At 39.1% G+C, this 25,879-nt stretch overlaps 1 protein-coding gene across 1 annotated transcript in view; it reads left to right on the forward strand.

The window, feature by feature from the left end:
• Positions 1-25,879, forward strand: part of LOC136863262 (uncharacterized) — a 171,424-nt gene that overhangs the window by 85,073 nt on the left and 60,472 nt on the right. Inside the window, exon 5 of the mRNA XM_067139645.1 lies at positions 20,749-20,943. Coding sequence (XP_066995746.1) covers positions 20,749-20,943 — 195 coding nt within the window. The remainder of the gene's footprint in view (positions 1-20,748; positions 20,944-25,879) is intronic.

Genomic DNA, 25,879 nt, shown 5'->3' on the forward strand with positions numbered 1-25,879 from the left:
GTAAAGATTGTAAATAATTTTGACTTCACTTTTTAAAAATTTTGTTCTTTCAAAATAAGGATGCGGGTCTTATTCGGTGGCAGGTGGTATTCGAGATTATACGGTAGCTGCAGTACATGGCGTAAGTGTGAAGGAATGTAAAACCAAAGCTGGGTAATATATTTTATGAGCAGAAAGGCCTTTCTCTTCAACAGAGAACATCATTATACCAAAGAATGCTGAGTGAATATAACAAAAATTTGTTCGATTTTCATTGGTTTATCATAAAGATAAAATCTATTTGCTCTCTCAGATTGGCAACATAGATAAAACACCATTCGGTTTCAGTATGTCCCAATGTTGAACGGCCATTGTGAAAGGAAAATCAGAATCAACAAATTTGACCATTATTGGTCCTCGATTAGTCTGTATTGACTAATAATAATAATAATGTTATTTGCTTTACGTCCCACTAACTACTTTTACGGTCTTCGGAGATGCCGAGGTGCCGGAATTTAGTCCCGCAGGAGTTCTTTTACGTGCCAGTAAATCTACCGACACGAGGCTGTCGTATTTGAGCACCTTCAAATACCACCGGACTGAGCCAGGATCGAACCTGCCAAGTTGGGGTTAGAAGGCCAGCGCCTTAACCGTCTGAGCCACTCAGCCCGGCTGTATTGACTAAGCTCAAGGAAAAATGCCACTGGTAGTTGCTAAGTCTGGCCTGTCAGTATTTATCATAAACTTGTTAGGGACTCATTTCAAGGATACAATGGGATTGTTTGATCTGCTGTGTTTACATTTATACAAGAAACTCACGGGACGAGTTTGTCCAATAAAGCTATGTATCAGGGGCCAACTCATTCTAAATATGTCTTGTGAGGTAGAAAGTCCATAACTTTGTGGAGGATAAAATCTTAGCAGAACTTTTTAACAGGAGTAAAACTATAGATGTTTAATTATTCTAATTTTTGACTTGATGCAAGAGATCAATAGTCGTTTTTATGAACTTTAAAAATGCCTCCTCATCATTAAGGACAAACTTAACAACTATTAGTGCAATTTAGACGAGCATTATAAAGGAACTTTTCATTTTGTGTGTGTGTGTGTTGTTGTTTTTTTTACAATTTTTACATTTTTAACTATTAATTGTGTTTTTAGTGTAAGTTAGGTTAATGTATCTTCTAATATGAGGGAATTTTGGTTTATGATGTCAAATTCGCTGATAAAGAGAATGGCCATTTCTCGAAACATTAGGAATTTTTTAGACTTCTCTCTTTCTCTGTTTGTGAACTACAATCGAACATTCAAGTTTGATCTACTCCAAACAAGAGGCCAGTTGATTGATTGTTCCTTGTATGTTCAAGTGTGTTCCATTTAGAGTGTTGCAAGAACATTTCCAGAAGTCGATATTTCTAGACTGTTTGTCGAACAGTATATATTTAACCCTTTAAGGTCCTTACTGGGATGCCTACCTTCCTTACCTATCAGCAAATCAGCATGAGATCTTTCTCTTGGATCGCCTATAGGTTCTTTGTCACTTGCTTAGGTAAGAAGCGGGTTTCAGTAATTTAAACTATGGTCTACAATGAGAGGAGTCGAGTCAAAATAAATGGATGTTTTATTGATCAATGGCGATGAAGTGTAAGAAATTTGTGACATTACACAACCTCTAATCAAAGAACTCAGTCTAGTCCGTTAAAAAAAATTATAATAACCATAACGATGATGAAAGACGCTGGCTTTGGAGACCTTAACTCAATTGCCTAAGGGGCATCCTTACTAGAAACCACCATCTTAATTTAAGAATAAAATAAAGTCTGGAGATCCCTAAGATCGGTTTCCATGTAAGACTGCATCTACCACCATAATGATTTGTGATGATCCAGCCCCCGTAACACAAGTTCTGGACTCTTGGTATAATTAAGGCAGTCCCATCGGTATGTGCTACACATTGGTTGTATGGCATGGACCCTTAATTGAATCAGTGTGACTTGCGACTATGTCATGAACTGACATTACAGTTCCACTGAAGTTAATAAGTCAATAAATGAAGTAATCTCATAATCTTAACTAACAACAAATTTTATCTATCCCGGATGAAATGGTTTCTTTAAACTCCCTAACTGTTAATTACATTTTCGTTATTACTCGGACTTGTTTACCAGAAACCTTCCTTTGACGAAAATATTGATCTGCTATTGTTTATGCTCAATGTTTTCTTCAGCTGGAAGGCAAAATACATTGCCATAACTACCAGTACCATTTATTTATATGATGACCTCATTCATTAAGTTTACATTATAACACTAATAATCATTGAAAAACTAGCTTGGATAATCCTAATCTTAAATCCTATCATTGCATAAATTTACATGCAACGCGAAATAAAACCGCCCATGTCATCGCTTATAACAACGCCTGCAGTTATCCCTTGGATTAAATTCCGGCACCTCCTTCGATATGATTTCAGGCCGACGAGACTCGAGAGTCGTAACGCACCTCACCCAACTCTAGGGTGGATGGACTACTGCAGCCCATGTGCTCCACATGCATGACCTCATATCACATGAACCGACATTTTTGCCTTGGAAACCAACAACAACACAATCATCCATCACGAACTCTATGGATTGACAGCTATCGTGACGTTCAAATAAAATAATCACAAAACTTTGGACAACCCTCAACAACTCGAAACAACATCACTACAGATACTCAGATTTTGACATCCCTGAAAATGGTTATTTAGAACGTAACATACCATCCTGTCATTTCCGTCGCCTCGATAATGAATCTCAAGTCTCTTCTAAACGACTCTCTTTTAAAATAATGAAATCTAATTCCAAACCTTTACTACAAATGACAAAATCTCAGTTACAGTTTCTTTCTAACAATAAACTGGCTCGACCGCCCCAACAGCTGGCTTAATACTGGGAACACGACCCCTCCTTGCTATCTCTTAAAAAAAAAAAAAAACACACCACATACGTTATCTTGACTTGTATCAAATGAAAACCTCGCCTCGCTGACAATTTGCATGAAATACGATTCTTGACCTATGTAGACTATGCGAAGAGATTTAATTTAAAACGTCACTTGAAATATTCTTATGCATCACGGTCCTGTGGTTTCTCGTGGAATCCTATCTATGGAATGACCCTATTCCCATATCATAAAATTACACAGAATATATCCTCGGGTTCCCTACAATGAAAATCCTGGCATAAAGTCTCTTCAACATTACAGGATTTCAACAACCTGATCCACATTCCTTCCCATCTCTACATGACTTGCACCACTTGCTACCACAAATTCTCTACACAACAATAATATGGAATATCTCTCTTTTGTGACCCACTATGTTGTTACATAAAACCCTCTGTGACAAACTAACCATCTCTCCTCGCATATCTGTGATTGACAACACAATATTTCCAAAACCAAAACTCACAACTTGATTTACAAAAATGTTACTGTTATTTGCCTCTCATCAATTCTACACAGATTTGAACAGACTTTTGGAATAGCACTCCCCTTTCGCAAATCACACACCGGTCTTCCCTTGACAAAATTTACAGCGCCGAACACATGACAGTGTGCCTTCCGCAATAGCTGACATTCCATCATTATCATGCACTTGCTGTAAATGGTAAACCACAGATTACACTTTCAGGAATTTCATCTTTACACTGAACAGAATTTTATGATAAATAAATGTCTTAACTTTGGCAAACAACAAATGTAGAAAATAAATGTACGGAAATGATACTTTGGTCTAGACATTATATTTGTTTTACAGCCATCAAATCTACAACTATACAGCATTTCACACGCTAGTTTCATGACTTTCCGATTATCCAAGAAACATTTAAAAAATGACCTTTTGTTGTATTCCTCTGACATTTCCACGAAATAAAATAGTGACCAAAATGCATCACAGATACACAAATAAAATGGTGACATCATGAAATAAATACAGTGCACTTTATGAAAAGGTAGTCTAGATACCTGGAAGTCGTACGTGGTCTCACATCTTAACAGGCCCACCAGCCTCTCTCATTCTTTATCTAGCCATCTCGACAGATAGTGGCTTTACAAAACATAGTCTTCCCATCTTTATGTTTGATATCATTCACCTGAAAATAATGACATAAACAAAAAAAATGCCCTTCACATGTTCTCATCTTAACAAACCGAACACGTTCGTCAAATCACTGATCCACACACACAATAAAGTCAAACAATGATATAGCTAATTTAACTGCAGGACTTCGGCATTATAATGACCGTCTGTTGCCCTGATGTGAATTTACCTGACTGTTCCCTATGGGAATACTGTTAATTTGACTGATAATCTCTCTCTACTTGGAGATGACGTTAGATAGCCACCTTTGGCCAAAATGGCCTTCCCTTCTGGGGACTTAGTCTCCACAACTGATTTTTAATGTTAGTCTGAATGACGTGCGGTTACCTCAAGTTCACGGAAAACAATGCAAGATTGCAAATGGCGCGGAGTTCTTTTATAAAATTTTCTCCCACTCTCATGCCATCTGCCTTTACCACCAAAAGTTTACGGATACTTTTTCCACCCCAGAGAAATGTAATTATGGCTGATTACGACATAACACATAGTTGCTTAATTTAGTAGTGGTTTTGATGATAAACATTAAGGGTTTCACTTAACCAACTGAGTCGTTAAATTAACTCACAAGCTAGGTACTATATTTTGGTCGATGTAACAGAGTTTAAACGAACAGGCATGTCTTTCGACTATTTTCCATTTGGAGCCCAAAATCTCATGCGTGCAAATCGAGGCGCAGAGACTCTGTGCACTGTGCATCGGTCCGATTCGGCTCAACTCTGCTCGACTCAGATGGTGTAGTGTGCTGAGAGCGACGAAGTGTTCGATAATAGACGGCTTGTTTGTCATTGAAATACATAAGCGCAAGACAACAACATAATAATCGAGCAACCTGTTTCGAAGGAAGCAAAGACTTCCGAAAGTCCATTTCAATCGAACTGGGAACTTTTTTTTTTTTTCAGTCATGACGATAAAGCCAAATGCTTAATCCATGGGATAATAATTATGTGATAAGTTAATCAAAAAGATCTATTTTCCAATACAAAGGCTTTGCTGAAATTCTACAAGAATTTATCGAAGGAAGATTTTCCTAAGCTGCATCGAGAAGCAGCTAAGATTATTTCTATGTTTGGTTCCACATGCATACGTGAAAGGTATTTTTTCCTGTTTTTACTTGTATGAAAACTAAATTGCGTGTGAGTAGGCCTATTGCTGATTGTAATTTAAAGAAGGCTTTCAGAATTGCTGTCAGCCAGTCCCTTGTTCCAGGCATAACCGGTATCATTGAAAAGATAAAGGAAAAGAACAGCTAGAGGAGATAAATAGTCTGCTCAAACCAAATTGAAAGAAGAGTGTTTTAACACCGGTAACATTGCCCCATACAACAGTGTCGCCGCTCACCTCACATAAACATTTCACAGTGAGGGGAGTATCAGTGGGGAAGGTGGAGAAGGCGAAGACAGGCCGAACGGGTGAGACAGGTGTAGGGGAAGTGGAGTGGGGGTTTGCACTCTGGTCAACCTAATGAAGTCGTCTCCTGCACCTTGCGCCGTGCAGTGCACGGGCGCATGCACCCTGAGAGGCCCTGGTCTAAAGCCTTCACCACTAACAACTAAATTGTTTCACTTTCGATTTCCTGATGTTTACTACGGCAGTTTTGTCGCCAATTCTTCTTAAAATGTACTTTTACTAACAAAATAGTTCCGCCAAATTTCTTTGTATCCCTGTACGTTCTACACGTGTAGGTGACGTAACTTCTGTAGCGTGTGAATGAGAATCACCGCCTGTTCTCCACGTGACATCTCTGGTCAAAGATAAAAATGCAGCTAGAGCTCCTCATGACTTGAAATTTATATGGGGCCTCATGTAATGAATTTAGGACTATGGCTCCTTATGACTGAAAGGTCATGGGTTCAATATATCGAGCTGACAGGCAGAGAGGCCACTGAGACAGTGCAGTAAGAGAATGTAGAGTGTGGGTTAGAGTGAGCTGAGGAGCTGGTTGATATCTGAACTTGTCAGAATAGACTTGAATGAGAAGGTAATCAGTCCTGCCTTGTAATGGTAAAGTGAATAATCAGTGTGTGGACTTGTTGATGTATGTACTCTCAGAATCGGCTGTGTAATGATGAAGTGTGAAAACTTGTTGATATCAGTACTTGACCAAATCAACAGTAAATTGCTTTAATGACCGGGTAAGTGCTATATTTGCACAGTTAACTTCTTTGATTCAGGCCCAGTTTCAAGAAATAAGGAACCAAATCAATTCTGTGGACAAAGGAGTGTAGGAAGCGAGTACCCTGTGTGAAAGTACGATGTCTGTGGAGACACTAGTTAAGCCTGCAAGCAGTGATGGCGGCTCCGGCGTTGTGAAGGTGGCAACCCCATGGGGCGGCGGGATCACTTATTGGGGAACATGTCATGCCCATTTCCAGACAGGATCGACGTCAGAAGAGGGAGCCGAATACCCAATCACCGGACTATGTGGGGAAGAGGAGGAAGTGCAACACAGCCCTCAGCCATATTCGACCTGCGAGTAGGTTGTTGGAGAATTCAACAGGCGCGGTAGTGTCCACCAACAAAGAGCCGAGTTCAGAGTCCAGTTGCTGGAGAGGATTCGGCACGCTGATAGAACGCCGCTGGAATTCAACGCCAAAACTGAACGACCAGGCTGTGGACAGGCCGTACCAGCATGACACCAAGCGCAAGGTGGCCGACAGCTGCGGTAAGCTCCGTGGCGCCGAGATCCACCGAGGAAGGATGTTCGGTGTGGAACAGAACTACAAGGAGGCTCAGATGATGTCCCAGGAGATGGAGGCAGCGATGGCAACTACATGGCCAGTGGGAACCCCTCTAGAAGACTGAGGACCAATGGAGTCCAAACTGACAAACGAGGGTGCCACCTGACCACGACACTTGTCCTGGCACGAAGCCATGTGCCGGTAAGAACATAGAATTCAACATCCTGGAAAAAGAGGAAACTCAACCGGGCCAAGCCCGACACATGCAAGACTGGCCTGTGCATCATACCAGTGGACTACGAAGACCACGTGGACCCTGACAGAACACAAAGGTGCAAGTGCAGGGAAAGCCAGTGGAGCTTTTATTGCCATTCAAGGACCTGCAGATCATCGCCACTGAGAATGAGGACACCGTCGACCGGATCCAACGGATGCCCCATGGGAAGGTGGTGGCCACCAATGGAACCGTCTGGGTGCAAACTGTGGACTGCGACAGCGTCAACAAGATGACTGTGTGACAGGGAGTCTGTGAAGTTAAACAGTGAGGACTAAAAGAGATGAAGACTTAGATATGTCATTAGCTATAATTTAAGAACTAGAGTAAGGAGTGTACAGGATAGATATTGAAGGTTTTAGAGGGGATAATTGTTGTATGTACGCCATCCTACACATAACCTAATACTTGTAAAACCTTCAGTTATGTTTAATATGTTTCAATTATCTTTTATTAAATGCTAAGTACGACTATACCTTGTAAATATTTATTGTACATTTGTATAACCTCAAATACATATTGTGAATATGTGCAACCTGAAAAACTGTAGAAAGCTCTGTGATATTCATATATTGGGTATAATTCACTATGATTCCGATTTATTATCCAGATACATGTAGAAACATTAGGAATTTTGTAGACTTCTGTGTGTGCGTGCGTGTAAACTATAATCGAACATTCAAGGTTGATCTACCCCAATCGAGAGGCAGGTCGATCAATTCTTCCTTGTATGTTCAGATGTGTTCCATTTAGAGTATTGCAAGAACATTTCCAGAAGTCTATATTTCTAGACTGTTTGTCAAACGGTGTATATATATAATAATGTTATTTGCTTTGTGTCCCATTAACTACAATTTTACTGTTTTTGGAGATGCCAAGGTGCCGGAATTTAGTCCCGCAGGTTCTTTTATGTGCCTGTAAATCTACCGACACAGCTGCCGTATTTGAGCACCTTCAAATACCACCGGACTGAGCCAGGATAGAACCTGCCGAGTTGGGGTCAGAGGGCCAGCACCTCAACTGTCTGAGACATTCAGCCCGGCAATGGTATATATATCGAGCTTACAGACCGAGAGACCAGTGAAACAGTACAGTAAGAGAATGTAGAGTGTGGGTTAGAGTGAGTGTTACAGTGAGCTGAGGAGTTGGTTGATATCTGAACTTGTCAGAATCGACTTCTGTGGTGGACTGCTATGAAACATGTGATATGCACTGCTACTAAACTTGATATGGGCCGAGATATAGTATAAATATAGCAAATATTAAAAGGATCAGTGGCATATAAGAATGTACAGCACGTCAGTAATCAACGCAAGCTGGAAGACTAGCAATTAGGCAAATATATAAATTGTGATAATATAGAAATGCAGAGTCCATAAAAAGGAAGCGCGCAGCTAGTAAATAAGAACCACCCAGAGGGAGTGAAAAGGGCAAGAGAAATAAAATAATATATAGACAAGGCAATCAATATATATATAAAAAATCAACAAGTGGAACAATTGAACATCTGTGATAAGATACAAGACACCCAAAGAATATTGCCTAGGAATAGCAAGATAAGCTTAAGAAGCAAGCGAAAATATGCCACATTTACTATGTTTGAAGAATATAATTGTCTGTACATTGCTCAGAATTAAAAAAGAATTGTATTTCTACATCGGTCATGCCCACAGTAACAAGGAAATGCACTTTTTAATTTATTTCTTTTATTTCTGATCAACTGCTTTGTGCGATTTCTTACGATGCGGTCACATTCGAAGTCTGTGTAATCTAGGGTTTGTTTATAATGTCGAAATAACGAGTCGCGACAGGCCATCATTCTCTTAGTTTCATAATCTAGCCATGGACAAGAAGGGTGAGAAACCCTTATTCGACGTTTAGGGACGTGTCTCTCATATAAGTTCTTTACCATCGTATTAAACAAGTTAACTTTAGCGTCAGTGTCATATATCGTCCCATGATAGTTGATAAGCGCCATGATTAAAGTAATACACATTTATGTCCTTTGTATTTCTGACAGTTATGTACTTAGGTTTGTATTTAGGTACATTGAAAGAATAGGATAAATATATAAGGTCGTGGGTCGCAATGGATGGTACAGGGATTTCCCCATGGGTTATTACTTTACCTGGGTTGTTCGTTACAATGAGATCGATGACTGTGTGTGGTGATCGGTTAGTTGCATACCCGTGATTTGAGGGTTGTAACGTGAGAATAGTTATGTTACAAGTAGTAAACAAATCTACTTATTGATTACTGTCATGGGTCGTATTAAGTAGGTTAAAGTCCCCCATAATGATTATGTGTTCATGAATAGCCTGGAAGTCTAGTAAATACGTTTCGAATTCGGTCATATCTGTTACACCAGGCAGTTTGTATATGACAGAAATCATCACCTTTTGTCTGTTAATATTTACTTCAATGAACATGAGCTCCGGCCTTGTTCGTACACCCTGGGGAGATGTACATATCACTTGGTTCATTAGGTCATTTCTACAGTAAATCGCTGTCCTGCCTCCACGCCTTCCATCCGATTGATCCAAACATGTTAGATTATATCAATCGATATCAACCATGGAGGACGGAATCCTAGGAGTCAGCCAGGTTTCAGAAATGCAAAGTATATGTACATTATTTTCCATTAGTATTGTTTGAATTTTGTCGTAATGCACGGATGAGAAAGAGCATTTACATGGCAACACTGCAGGCTGTGAGAAGAGGACGACAATGCTTGTTTCAACAGAGTACCTGCTGAGAAGGGAGAGCCCAGGAGGGAGGGATTATTAATACCGTCACTGCCAAGGTCAGGTCCAAGAACACAATAACTGACTAGCTGAATTCTCGGAATTCCAACAAGTAGATTATCAGATAATAATACATGCTATTTAAAAGGAGGCAATTCACCTCAACTTCCTGGAGAATGAGACCGCTGGCACTTACACATTCTTAAGAAGACTATAATAATAGTAATAACAATAATAATAATATTGTGAAGATCCATCGCAATGATTTCTTCACTCTGAAAATCCACCTAGTCGCCTCAAGTGTGAATTCAGTTCACGAGGTGAATTAATCTGCTTCTTCTTTCCATCATCTAGATGAACAGTAATGCGGCCATCCTGGGTGGAAACCTGGAGCATACCCCAGAAGTCCCGTGCTTTATTTAGTATTTCCTTCCCTGTGGATGTCAGGGATTCCGTGATGAGCTGTTTTGTAGCTTTCAGAGCTCGCTTGGCACACCAGATGCGGTCTCGTTCATGGTACCTGAGGAATTTAATTATAATAGGTCTATTCCCCGCAGACACCACCTCAGCCACCGTCCTCTTCATACGGCCCAGTCTGTGGCACCGATCTATGCTGTCCATAGACAATTGAATGTTCAGCTTATTTTTCAAGGTTTCTAGCATAACAGCATAGGTATTCTTGCTGGGTGTTTCGCTTACGCCATGAAGGAGGAGGCAGTTCCTTCTACTGTATTGTTCTGCCTCGTCAAGCTGAATATCCTGCCGATCTAGATGTTCTTGTAGCTGGCCTACCTCCTTCATGTCACCTAATTCTGCAGATATAATTTCTCGGAAGTCCTCGAAGTCTGATGCAAGGCTGGTTAGAGTGTCACTGGGGTTGGCAGCACTTGCTGCACCAGCAGCAATGGCTTGCTCCAAGCGGACTTGAAAATCGGACATCCGCTTTTCAAACTTCATCAGACGTTCCTTCACGGCCTTCAGCGTCAACTCTTTTTACTGACACTGAATGGAGAGCTAAGAAAGCTTTAAAACATTGTCTGTTTTATCCTACCATCACATGACAACGAAAAGTGTTGCTATTTTTTCTGGCAGATTCTCCTTTTCGAGGACATCTTCGTTGTAATGCAGAAACATCAATCAAATGTTAGAGATGCAAATCTTGTAAATCTTTGGAGGACAAATCATAAAACTCGCCAAAATGTCAGCTTGTTCATCTTCGGTTATGATTTCAAAACAATTCATTCTCTTGCAACTGAAAGAGTACATAAAAATTATTAACAGAGACTAGAAATGCAAACAAAAACACTTTGTGTAAGTTGAGTTAGGCTATATTCTTTACAGTATAAAAGGTGGAAGTCTCAAAGTCTGTAGGCCAATGTTTTTCATTCAAAAGCTTTTGATTTCAAGTTCCAAATTACACGTTTTTATGTGTAGGTTAGTTTTTAGTTTTTATCAGAACTAATTAGTTTCAAAGATTGGTTGCAATGTTATTGCACTGATATAATATCTTACCTGCAGGCATTTCTAGTAGTTTTCTTAGGCACAATAACATTTCCTTCTGAGTCGGCAAAGTTTTCGTTGGTAACCCTAGCTCTTTTAATTCTATTCCTCTTCCACAAGTCTTTGTTGCCTTTACGCTTCTTACCAACAGACTTTTCACTATTCTCTACTAAATCTTCTATTGATATTATTAAGCCACGAACCTACTATGCTGGCATAGCAGGGGGAGAGGTGATATTCCCACGTAGTGCGTCCCAGGTGGCAGATAGGGGGGTCCTAACTGGCTTGCTGGCGGACTTGAGGGAAATAAAATACCTCTCTTGGACCAAACACACTCCCCCCTGCGGGTGGGGGACGCACATGTAGAATACACCCGCGGTATCCCCTGCCTGTTGTAAGAGGCAACTAAAAGGGGCAACCAAGGGATGATCAAATTAGAACCATGAGACTACTTTTAATTAGTACCATCACACAGGGAACACCATGGGTCGCATTTACTTGCGCGTAGTACCACTATGTTAGGTACGCAATAGGTTTGTGATTAGTAGCGACAGTGTGTGAATCAGGATGCGGATCATACAGTACCTGTGATTTGTACCCCTATATGAGCAACACCATGGGATGAGCGACACAATGGTTCTGCCTTGCCTATGCTTAGTTCCCACTATGTGAGGAATACCAAGGGATAGTTCGGGTCCCTGTGGTTAGTCCACTTATGTGAGGAACAACATAGGTTTGCGTTGCCTTTATGTGTGAAACACCATAGGTCTGTGTTACATGTGCGCATTACACTACCTGTGAATAGTACCATAATGTGTGGAATACCGCGAGTCTACGCTACTTTTGATTAGTACCGCCAAATGACAAATAGCATGATTCTACTTTCCTAGCGATAAGTACCATTATGAGGGGCCGATGACCTGGATTTTGGACCCGTTTCAACTATAAGCATAATCGATTCAGCATCGTGCTATAGAAGTAGTCCCTTGGTCAGTAATACTATTGTTTTGTGTCTGCTTCTGTGCATGTGAGGCACTGTGGGTCGGTTCCACTGATCGTTTTAAATTCATATCCATCCATCCATTCATTGTTCGTCCTCACATTTTGAATTCTGGTCAGTGGAGGATTTTGGACTTTGAATTTTTCATAACATTTCGTCTCATTTCGTACCATTAAGGGCCGGGCTGAGTGGCTCAGACGGTTGAGGCGCTGGCGTTCTGACCCCAACTTGGCAGGTTCAATCCTGGCTCAGTCCGGTGGTATTTGAAGGTGTTCAAATACCTCGGCCTCATGTCGGTAAATTTACTGGCACGTAAAAGAACTCCTGCGGGACTAAATTCTGGCACCTCAGTGTCTCCGAAAACAGTAAAAGTAGTTAGTGGGACGTAAAGCAAATAACATTATTATTAGTAACATTAGAGCCGATGACCTCAATGTTAGGTCCCTTAAAACAACAAGCATCATCAGCATTATCATCATCATCATCATCATCAGCGATATTGTTATTGCGTGTGAGACAATCCCTTTTAGCATAGATAGTTGAAGCTATCCTATGACATGCGATTTTCATGCTTAACTCACTTTGTCATTTTTTGTGACTAAGGCCCTTTTAGCATGTGCCAATTCTAATAGTCAATTTAGTTGTACAGCAGTGAACAGATGGATGTATATTTAAACTAAATTTCCTTGTGGAAATTCATTTGTCTTAAAATTGTAATTCTGTACTGAACAAGAATTCAATTAATTTATTGTAATGCAAGCTAATAGCTATGTGCCCCAAACCGCATAGCCAACTCGCTCAATAGAAGTGTAATTAGTTCATTCATCAAGCTATTGAATCCATCATGCTTCCCTTCTCAGCAAGTTTTTCCCAGAAACCTGAATATTGAATATTGACATTGTACAGATTCTAGCATTACTAATCGAATATTCCAGTGAGTGTGTCATTGGATTGTTCCAACATTTTTTTTTTTCTTTCTTCAAAAAATGTACCAACTGACAGCATTTTGTGTGCGTCTTTGTGGATACTAGGCCACTTTGTGTAGCGCAAATACCAAGTTCTTTTGACTAAATCATAAGATCATCAATCTGAGGGCAACTTACGGACACAAAATGAGTATTAAATGTATTTCATAGCAATTTATTGAGCATGTGACAGACATAATTCAGCCTCATCTAGTCACGCATTGCAGAAGTAATATCGGCACCTTGATCAATTGTGAGAGGCACTTGTTTCAAATTAGTCTGTGTGCCACCAAAGGATGTACAGTACGTCATCTGAGCAATTCTTTTCTAACATTATCACCTGTTTTATGTCCATTCAGAAACCAGGTTGTGAACAGGATGTCAGATATAAGGTCACAGTCAATGAAATAGAAAACAATCAAAGGTCCTTTCTTGTGGTACAAGTCAATATATCCGTGGTCACCGAGCAATTGCCATTGGTCATGGAGTTGAGTACTTCCGGGGTAATGTCATCTCTTAGACTTAAGAAATTTCCGCCATGTACCGGGACTAGGTTTTTGGGTGAGGTACAATATCATTGGTGGATACATTTCCGTAGGTAGCTCCAGTGTGACGCAAGTGTGATAAACTGATATAACTTGAAAACAATATTCTCTCACCCATGGGTAAATAATGCAAGTATCGAGCTCGAATTATTATTATTATTATTATTATTATTATTATTATTATTATTATTATTATTATTATTATTATTATTAACATCGTTTTATTATTATTATTATTATTATTATTATTATTATTATTATTATTATTATTATTATTATTATTATTATTATTATTATTATTATTATTATTATTACTTGTGTTATACATCCACTTATTAGTATCATTATTAGTTTATGATTGCATTATTTGTGAGGTTATGTCATGAAACTTTTGTTATATATAGATATTTATATAAGTTAATGTAAGAACCTGTATATAATTTTTTATTACCTGGACATATGATTTGTAATCCACCACAGAAGTGTGAAACACACTGTAACATCCAGAATGGTACTGGGTAGAAGAGAACTCTGTAGAATATTCTGTAAATTATATCTTGGCCTTATGCACTCTAGAATTTACAAGAAAATGTATCTTTCTAGAAGCCTGCCCAGACACATATATAAAGAGATGGTCTTGATGGTAGAGACAAGTTATTGTTTAGTAAGAGTCATGGTTTAACAGGAGTTATACTTGTGACCACGTGTTATGACATGCTGGTAAGCAGTCAATTGTTTTAAGGTTGCGATCTCCATGTGGCTTAGTGATAGGTATTTGTTAAAGATCGCGGTTTGTTGATTTGTGTATTTTGTTTATGACAGCAGTTGATTAGGTTATGTGTATGTTTATGTGAAGTTAAGGTGAAATAAATAAATGTACCAACTGACAGCATTTTGTGTGCGTCTTTGTGGATACATCAAGTGTTGATTAACGTTTGTGCGAGATCCAGAAATCCTTCATCTCCAACTGTTCTATATGACATTAAGTCTCACGTACACATAGCCACCCATTTATCAACAACCAAATCCTGGATAGTTTAAAGGAATGTGCTTTGATGATGGAAGCGCGTGTATGATGAGAAATACGTGACGTTCCGGTGGACCCTTTAGCGTGTTGATACTTAGTTACAGACCATACAGCAAACAAAATGTAGGTTTTGTCAAAAGTCATAAACAACAGGCTGAAACTCTGACCAAAGAGGACTTTCTAGGTTCAATCTGACTCTGCTGTCTTGTATTGCCCAGAGATTAGCCTTGCCTATTCTTCTCTTTTCCTGGATATGAACCATTATAAGTACTAATCTCCAAGGAAAAGATTAAAACAGAAGAAGCCAAACAGTAAACCATAGCACATCTCACACACGCAGATAGATGTATTCACAATCTGATGGGATGCACTCCACTGCACTACTTGCACCAGCACTAAACCATGGTTCCTAGCAGCCAGCCGCTTACAGACGATACAGTTCAGATTAGTTCGGCCTCTGTGATAACATCGCTGGCTAGTTGCATCCTAGAGTGGTGAGGCCCGGTGCAGTGCTGTGCAGCTGCGGCCTATTACTTGGGCCGCTGTAAATGACTCTGGTATAGGGATGGTTCAAAGGCAGCAGGGAGAGTGTGGGCTGTTTGTTCATTGTGAACGATAGTAGTTTTCTTTTCTCGACGTGAAACCTGCAGTACATTCACAGCAGAGCTTTATGCCATCCTGGAAGTTCTGTGGTATGCAATGTCCATTGGACATCAGCACTACCTGGTATGCACCGACTCCTTGAGCTCGTTGCAGTCCGTTGATACGTGTTTTCTGCACTACTCCTTGGTGCATCATATCCATGATCTGCTTGTTGGATTGTGGAAAATAAGAATCAGGAGAACGTTTGTGCGGCTTCCAAGTCACGTGGGATTAGTGGGAAATGAGTTAGCTGATCAGGCTGCCAAGGAGGCAGTCACATTGCTGCCATTCTCAGCTAAGACATTTGGTAATGTCCCACTGGGAACAGGAGTGGCAGGCTACCCCTCTTTCCAATAAGCTGAGAATGATTAAAGGAACAGCAAAGGTATGAAAGACTTCCCTTCAGGTCTTCCGGAGAGAAGCAGTGGTATTGAATCAGCCATGGTATAGCAACGCGCTCCTACTTACTGAATGGATAAGACCCACTGGTATTTACTTGCAGCGGTCATCTAAACGTAGTCCACATCGTTACGGAGTACACAGACCTGGCCAATCTGCGCTGTGGTCTAAAACTTCCGAGTACCATATCCCTCATTCTATGAGATGATGAGCAGTCAATAGACCTTGTTTTCTGTTTTATGAGAGATAGTGGCCTTTTTTATTGTTTTTAACTGGAGTTTTTATTTCAGTGATTTTTAACTTTTATTTTAGTTTAAACTATGCCTTTATTTTTTTGATGATGTTTTAATAGATTCTTTGTATGTTTTAATATGTTTTTAACTTTTAAGTTGAATAATATGCATGATTTTACTTTTAAGTCAATGCCTTATTTAATTTTATTACATTTTAATTTTTAAATCATTTTGTAGAAAATAAAAGCATTGCAAATTAGATCCACTGATTATTTTAAATTCATGGTCATTTTCCTCATTATAATTTTAATCCTAGCCAGTGGATAAATTTTAAATTTTAAAATATTGTTTCATTTAGTTCCATTTTATTCCATCAGAGGCCGATGAACTAAATGTTTAAACCCCTTTGAGGAATCATAATCATCATCACTACAAAATTGGAGCATATTACTTGTTTCAAGGGTTCATGGCTATGTAGTCTTCCAGGATGACTATAGTGAAAGAAACCTAGTCACAATGTAGGACAGCTCATGCAGTTAATTAAAAATTGTGATCAACAGTATTTTATGAGAAGAAAGTATAGTTCACAGACCAAATTATCCTTATTTTCAATTTTACTGTGCACTTGTGAATGTTGATTAGGCTCAGGATAGCCTATGCTCCTTCAGGAGGTTACAACACCTGGGAGAATAATGAACTTGGTTGTAGAGGACAGTAGAAGTTTGTATTTCAAAATTTTGAAGTAAAAAACATGGAAACGAAGAGACAACAGTGTTGGTTATGAATAAAGGATTGTGGAGGCACTTAAGTTCCTTCATAAGGCTTACAGACTGAACGCTGAAAAGTAAAGCATCCATGATGAAAACATATATGTGGATGTAGTTTTGGTTATCTGTTCTTTTCCAATCCACAAACAGTCCAACCTAAAACTTACCGGATATCCTGTAATTTAATTTCATTGAGCTGCATCTCCATACCCTTGACTTGTTGCCTTAAGTTTAATTCACGTGTTCATGACAACTTTTACCATTTACAACTAACCACATTTTTTAAAATACAAGTGTAGGAGGATCCATTTGTCCCAATACATTTTGTCTGTTTTGTATACAGGCCTTTGCTCTTATGTTGACTGATTTTTTTTTTTTTTTTTTTTTTTAACTTAATATTGCTTCCCGTTATCAAAAAATTCTCTTCTCTGTCACAGTGAATGATAATCGTGGTAACAGTTGAACAGTTGGACACTTACGTGGTTCTCATGGTCTGTATTTTCTTGTTCAAAGACTAGTAGAGCATATGACAACACATCGCATAGGTAACTGGATATGTACACTGAACTACCTCTTGCTGGCTTTGTATTTAAAATTCTAATTTCAGGAATTATCTTGCCCTTGCTTTTACTTGGCTTGATTTTATCATACAGAAGGAACTCAAATTTTTGGCTACTTTTTAATTTTAAACCAATTTCATTCACATTCACATTCACTCTTAAGTCTGCAGTAGATTTGGAGAAATTGCTTAGTGGTGTGGGAACAGTCTTTGAGAAGGATTTCTCAATGAGGGTAAATAGTTGTAAAGCAAAAGTACTGGAATGTAGGTGAAAAGGAGTTGAACAATGCTGGAAATATCAGAGCTTATAAAGTGAAACCTTAAAGGAAGTCTATAAATATTGCCTCAACGGTTGTACTGTAATCAGTGATATAAGGAGGAAAGACATAATGTCCAAACAATGAAAACTTTTCTAAAGATGAGAAATTTTGCACAACTCAAACATAGATATGTGTATTAGAAAGTTGTGTAAGGAGACATTTGTGTTGAAGTGAAATGTGGACAATAAAATGTAGGAAGAAAGAGAAAATACTTCCTTAAAATACACATTTTCAGGACTATTCGAAGGGGAGGTAGCTGCAAGATCAATTAAAAATTAATAAATTTCTGAAACAAATTGGTGAGAGGAGAATATGATTTGACAAAATTTGTCAGGAAGACAGATCATAAAAGGTTCAGGACTCGTTGACATAATATTAGAGGATTTTATGTGTTGGCAGGGGGGTAAGAATGTTAGTGATAAGAAAGACATGATTACGACAGGCAGGTTAGAGAAGATGCAGGCTGCAATAGTTTAGTACAGGATTGGGTGACATGGAACACTGCATATAGCCATTCTATGGACTGGATAACAATCGTATGGAATATCTGAAGTTAGCAAAAGTGGTGGATTCTGTTGGCAAGTGATCTTCTGGGCTAAGACCATGATTATGTTTTAAGTGTGTTATTTCATGTAGCATTAAGCAGGCCTTCTTAAAATAGTTGGATGGTCCTCGGAGTCTGCTTTCCAGGTTTATTTTGTTCCTTGTTCTTATAAGACTGTGTGTACAAGGTTCAATAAATGTAACATCAACACCAAGCTTCCTCATTTTACCAGAGAAATCATTGAAGTGAGCTTGGGAACAAGTTTTCTGTGAGTGTAAAGTAAGATAAAAAGATAGATATTGATGCTATTTATGTTTGGGTGATGCTGTCATTTTTTGATGTCAGTGTATATATCGTATAATCCCGAATATCACACGCACTCTTTTTAGAAAATATCTCTTCTGAAAATTGTATGCAGGTCTTATTCAAGCCTTTCATTTCGCAGCACGATACTTCATGCTTCTTAGGGAATGTTATGTTTTTCAGTGTATTCTAGTTTTAAGGATTCAACTGGATTCAACCACATCTTCCAACAGCGTTTGTGTGTAAATAACGAGTGGACATGTGTGTACCGCATTGTTCTCTCTTACGTATTTCATGTGATAATGGAGATTTGTTCTATGATATAAATGTCTGTAAAACTTTCCTAAAAGTCGGCTGTAGTTTATAAGCTCAGTAAAATTATTCCTAAGTATGGAACAATCCTGAAATCAAACATTGGCACACTCTTAGTCGCCATGACTTGGCAACCGAGCTTCTCAGCACACACTCCCCAGCACCAGACACACTTTCACTTTTCTTGGACTGTAAGCGCTGCGCTCAGTGGCCGTCAGTCTGCAGTCTCACATTCTTAGAATGTCATGTATAAACATGAATTCAGCAAAGCGTTTGCTGCCTTTTACCGTACGTGAAAAACTGAAAGTTATAAAGGAAGCTGAAATGAACGGAAATCATGCCGCTGGTAGGAAATACAATATAGATGAATCTTGTATTTGAGATTGGAGAAAGAAGAAAAATTTTCTTTTAAACAGTAGTGGTGATTGTAAAGCTTTCCTCAGCCAGAGTGCACAGTTTCCTGAAATTGAAAGGATTCTGTACAAATATGTAACAGAAAGGTGGGAATTGGGCTACAGCATGTCTACCGAAATGTGCCAATTAAAAGAATTAGAAATCGCAAAAGAACTTCCTATGCCAGAGCTTAAAGCAAGCCGAGGGTGGATCAGAAATTTCTATAAGAGGAGTGGACCAAGCATTACAAGGCGTACCATAATTTCACAGCGTGTTCCTACTGCCTATGAAGAAAAACTGTTTTCCTTGCAGCGCCATATAATTCTGTTGCGAAAGAAAAATTTGTATCTGCTTTCCCAAATTGGAAATGCAGACCAGATGCCTGTCTATTTTGAAATGCCATTGGGCAGTACTGTTGAGGGTTAAGGGGTCAAAAAATGCTACCATCAGAATGGGTGGTTATGAAAAATAGAGGTGTACAGAAATTTTATGTATACTTGCTGATGGAATTAAACTTCCACTGTACGTTGTCTTGAAGAGAAAGGCACTTCCAAAAGAAAATCTACCTGCTGGTGTTGTTGTCAGACAGAACTCAGGACTCTGGTTGGAGGGACAGTATACTAGTGGGAGACTGGCTGAAATGTGTTTGGCAACATCACCCTGGTGCAGAAAGCTACCCACGGTCACACAACAGAAGCTCTGAAGTGGCAAACCAAGGACGCAAAAACCAATCAATCTAGCAATCATTGCGGGCGGATCGACGTGTACGTTACAGCCGTTGGATGTCTGTAAATCATCCGTTCAAAGCAGCCTCGAAAAAAAACTGTATACCGAGTGGGTGGTGACTGACAATCATGCACTGATGCCAGCTGGTTGTGTTAAGCGCCTGGAAGTTCAACTGCTTTGTTTGTGGGTAAAGACAGCGTGGGATCTCTGGTGACCTTGTCCAGGAAAGTTTCCAGAAGTGCAGTATTTCTAAATCTGTGGATGCCAGTGAAGATGACATGTGGGAAAGTGATGGTCAAAGTGATAGTGAAATCTCCAAAATTGGTACTTCTGATGATGAATGAAGTGTTGACTCTCGTTCTGTGATTGATAACTTTTTTGGTGTGTATTTTAAATAATTTATTGGGTATTACTTCAAGGACACTTAAAAACTGTCTGAAACTATTTTAAATTTGTGAAACATATGTATTGAAATGACATTCTTGTTCTGTAGCAAATATTGGAAATAAATTTGAGTGAAACTCTTTTCTAAAATTTTGGCGGGTAGTACTTAGGATTATACGGTATATTGATTTTATAGAATTCATTAATTCATTTTATATTTTTCAAGTGTATATATTTCTTTTTAGAGCATGTGATAATGTATTCAGGCAGTGTATGTTGTCTATTCTATTTCTTTTCAATTTTTCAGGGCAAATAAAGTACTTGGTTTTGGGCAGACACGTGGCCGTCTCTACATCAAACATCCTGGACTTTTGAGGTACTCTGGTGATCAGGAGGACAAGGAGTGGCTATCCAGACATAACCTGATGCCCCCTACAGGTGGGAAGGCATATCTCATGATACTTGATGACATCCTGGAACTTGCTGAAACTGATGAATATAAGTATGTTTAAACATTTTCTCTTTCTTTTTATTTTTTTGTTATATTGAATTACTTTGGTGAAGAAAGCTGTGTTGCTGGTGTTTCTATCATTGGATTCATTTATACAGATTTTCTGTGACATGGTTTAGAGAATGCCGAGGATTGGGAAGGTAGCGGCCATGACTTAATTAAGGTATAGCTCTAGCATTTCCTGATTTGATAATGAGAAGCCAAGAAAAACCATTATGAGGGCTGCTCAGGTGAGGTTCAAACTTGCCATCTCTTGAATGCAAGACTACAGCTACACGATCCATACCACATAGCCAACTCATCAGTGTTGAAGATTTGTGTAATTATTCCTTTGTCGTGCCCACCCCAGTTTTGAGCTCAGGACTGTCACTCAGACGTGTGTTAATATTATAGGGGAAAATATGGTTAAATATTCATATCTATGTGAAGACCATGAAGCCAAAGTAAAATGAATGATATTGAGAAGAGATTTAAGGTAAAAATAAGAAACATGAGGGTTTTGAAATAGGAAGGCATACAGAATGTAGAAAGAACAAGTTGTGCAATTAGAAGAAATGGCTTGGTCAAGTTGGGGTTAGTCGTGAAGCAGGTAACTGCACCCTGCTAAATGCGTAGTATGTCTTCTAGAAAAGGTGGATAATTGTTGAACGAAAAGGGGTGTTTTCGTTCTGATGGGCTGTAGTCAGTGTCCATAGGAAAAAGAACTTCAATACTGTTCCAGAATATAATACAGTAGAACCTCAATTATACATTCCTGGAAACTGCGTTTTCCCGTATTATTCGTTCAAATTACGTGGTCCCGCGAGCATCCTAATTAAATCACGTTGTAAAAATCCCGCATTATCCGTTCCTCGAAGAAACGATTTCCCGGATCAACCGTCCAGAAATTTTAGTCCCATCAACGCTAAATCCTTGATCATCTTGATTAATTAATTTCATTATGTTCTGTATTGATAATTACCATATATCATAGAAAAGAAAAGAAAAAAGAAAAGATCCACCTGATCAATACTAATTTTATTATAATTCCTTATATAACAGAACCGGTTTTGACTCCCTACAAAGTCATCTTCAGCTGTATTAAACTCTTACATTAGTTACAATTTTAGGTGTTGTGCCTTGCCAAGTGAAAAGATTGTGTGTGACAGATGTTGAATTGACATATTTCAAAATGGTTAGTCCTATGCTCATAAACTTAAGTATGTCTGAAGACCTAAAACTCGTGTTGAAACTTATTAAAATGTTAACTATATAAACACTATATAACACTATATAACTATATAAACACACATTATTGTGAACATTTTACTGCTAAGTGCATGTATGTCAAAAATGTTCGTAAGTGATGTAGAGAGTTTGCAGCCGGTTGGACTGAAATTCACAACGAACAAAGGAACGAGAGACCGTCAATTTCTATCGAGACAGTCGTGAAGGTTGAGCAAATCAAGCGTGAACGTCGGCGGATCACCCTGGATGATCTCTGCACTTTGGTTCCTGAGGTTTCCCGAAGTGCCTCTCACAGAATTTTAACGGAAAAGTTGACATACCGGAAGGTGTGCGAAAGATGGGTGCCAGCACCGACGACGAGGTGAAAGATGAGGTTCACAACTTCCTGAACAGCATGGCAGCGAGCTGGTATGACTTGGGCATACAAAAACTATCACTGCGTCTACAAAAATGCATTGACCGAAATGGTGATTATTTAGAAAAATAGCTAAATGTTCAAGCTGCAAAATGATGTAAACCATTGTAGAAATAAACAGGTCTATGTATTTATTAAAAAATAGGAGACCTTATTTTTGGGATTGCCTTTGTATGTAATTTTTTTGTAAATGAGAAATGCATATTGTTTTGAAATAATCCATACTGATAAACATTCAAGTTATTCTGGATCATTCGAACTTGCAGTAATCAGTTACACTTTTAAAAATCTCTGTACTCAATCTACTTGGCTTAAACATAACTTGGAAAATCAGTAGAACTGATGATGGAGCATAGTGAAATGCTGGGTTTGTGAACCTTGGGAAGACCAAAGAGGAGGAGCAGTTCAGTGTGAATAAACCCTGGAGCTGTGTTTCCTGCAAGTGATGATTTCTTTAACAACTCTCTAGTCTGCTTAGAATACATGAGGTGGGATCCTGCTTTAATTTTTTTATAATTAACAGACTGTTGTAGTTCATGGATTTTTATGCTTATAAACTGTGATGTTCATGATTACAGTCACATTGCCTTTGTCCACCAACAGAATCACAAAGTCCCCATCTTTTGTTAAGTTATGGAATGCTGTTCTTTTAAGACTTATTGCTTGTGAGAATATTAAATGTTGGTAGTATTCTGCTCACTTCAGAGTGGTTCTCATCGGGATCCATCGCAGGAAGAGAGTGTATGGCAGCTTCCACAGGTATCTCTTGTGGATTGTTGGCAAAGTTACTATTCTTGGCTATAACAGAAGGCTCTTCTTCTGATGGTTGGCTGTCTAACCAGTTCATGACTATGCATTATGTATCCAGAACAGATGTGGGTTTCTGTTTCTGCAGGTAGTCAAAGTTATTCTTCTGTCTAGCCATACAGATTTTGAAATGCAGCAACTGAGAAAAGAATATCACCCAGTCCATAGTGCCCACAACACTTCTCTGCAAGGGTTTTGGCTATGAGGAGTAAATCATAGAAAAGTCTGCTGTTGGCTTTACATCACACTGACTCAGACAGGTTTTATGGTGACACTGGGGTAGGTCAGGGCTTAGAATGGGAAGGATGCAGCTGTGGCTTTAACCTTTATCATATTTAATTACAGTTCAAGTTTAGCAAACAACGAGTGTAGACCTGTTGAGTGGGGAGTGCGGAAGGACATAGTGGGCATTGAGCATTACTGGGTGACGATCAGGAGCTGGCAGCGAAGGCTGAAGATGACGTCGATGCGGGTGGCAAGCAAGGAGTGCAGGGGCAGTTGGGCGAGGTGTTACTGGTAGCGGCGGTGATATCCATGCTACTAGTTATAGGGGGTGTGGAGTTGAACCCCGGCCCAATGGAAAGTGGAAACATGAGTTTGGAGGACTGGAAGAATATGAAGAAGGCGATTGGTGAAGTCATTAAAGAAAACGACAGTATCAAGGAGATTAAGGGTTTGTTAAAAGACCAAATTAAGAAATTAAAAAATATGGAGGTACAGCTCCAAGATCAGCTGAGAGGCACAGTCGAAAAGGTAGGAAGTAATAAGATTGAGATAGAAACGTTAAGGGAGAAAGTCAAAAACCTGTAAAAGGAGGTGTATGTTTTGTAGAAGGAGACGGAAAACATTAGTCAAGATAGGATGAAGAAATGTATATTCATATATGGGCTGCAGGAAGAAAGGAGTGAGAATAAATTGAACATTATATACAAAGTGGTAGACGTCGTACAGAATAAAATGAAAATCAATTTTAGTGAAGCGGACATTGACGATGTCGAGAGGGTAGGAAAAGTTAAAGAAATGAGACCAATCAAAGTGAAGTTAATATCTGCTCTAATGGCAGACGTAGTGCTAAGAAATGCAAGGAACTTGCAAGGTGAAAAAATCTGGGTCAAGAGGGACCTGGGAAGAGAAAGGAGCGAGAACATGAAAATTCTGAAGAAACATTTAGGGAGAGCCAGGCTTCAGGGTCTCAGGGCGTATATTAAGGACCAAAAGTTTGTAGTTTGTAATGGTGTTTGGTGGTGTGTCTAGTTGGTGGCAAAATTGAAAGGCATGGAGGAGGTACTCAAACAAGAAGAGGACCTAACAACAAGGCAAGATGGTAGGCAGGTGGCCGTTCGAGAGGAGAGGGGTAACGTGGAAAGGTCTAATGAAGAGTCAAGTCAAGTGGCTAGTGTAGTGCAGTGAGGGTGCGAATACGAGTCTTCAGAAGCAGGAAGTGTTGTTGGATAGTGTTCCTCAAGTAAAAACAGATACAGTGTATGATGATTTGAGGGTGGAAAAGAAAGGTCGAGGCACTATGGTGAAAGGGAGAAGCAGGAGCCTTAAGGACCTGTGGGGTAAGAAAAATAAAGGTACAGAGGAAAAGGAAAGGAAAGAGAATACCAAAATGTTGAAGTCTGATGGAATGGAGGTAGAAGGGGAGAGAGAGATAGTGATGAGAAGGAAAAATAAAGATGGAATTGGAGAAAGCAGGGAGAAAAAGTTGTAACTAGACTGGAAGATAGGCTTTGTTAATATCGAAGGTCTATTAGTCAAAATAGGTAACATAGAAGTGAAAAATTTAATAGAAAGCTTTGATATTGTAGCTCTATTGGAAACATAGCCAGAGGTAGGTAAGGAGATAACTTGGGGGGGGGGGGGGGGTTACAGTTAGGCATAAGTCGAGAAAAAAATTGAAAACTAAGGGGCGTTCGCCCGGAGGAATTGTTGTGCTAATTAAAGAAGAGATTAATGAATTAGTAGAGGACATTGAGAGCAAATTGGAAGAAGTTTTGTGGATAAGATTTGACATGGGTAAAGAGGTAGGGAGAGAAAAACAAGTATGCTTGGCTTTTGCCTACTGTCAACCCAAGGGATCCCTATATGCAAACAATAAGTTTTTTGAGGAATTACTGGTAGAGATTAGTGTTATTAGAGGAATGTATGAATAGGATGGAATATTATTACTTGGAGATTAGAATGCCAGAATAGGTGAGTGAAGCCCAGTGTATAGTTAGGAAGAAGGGATGACAATAAGGAGAGGAAGAAGTAATGATAAGGAAGTTAATAGTTACAGTGGAAAACTCCTGGAATTCTGCAAAGTAGGGAAGTTTTTCCATCTTAAATGGTTGTTGGGAGTGTGATAAAGAAGGAAAAAGACATATATTATGGAACAGGGGGGTCGTGTTATTGACTTAGTAATAAGTTTGGAAGATATGTTAAAAAATATTAAAAAGGATAGAGGTTGGTGATTGGATTGAGTCGCATCATGCA

The sequence above is a fragment of the Anabrus simplex genome, chromosome 2, assembly GCF_040414725.1.
Source record: "Anabrus simplex isolate iqAnaSimp1 chromosome 2, ASM4041472v1, whole genome shotgun sequence".
In the NCBI taxonomy this organism is placed as follows: domain Eukaryota; kingdom Metazoa; phylum Arthropoda; class Insecta; order Orthoptera; family Tettigoniidae; genus Anabrus; species Anabrus simplex.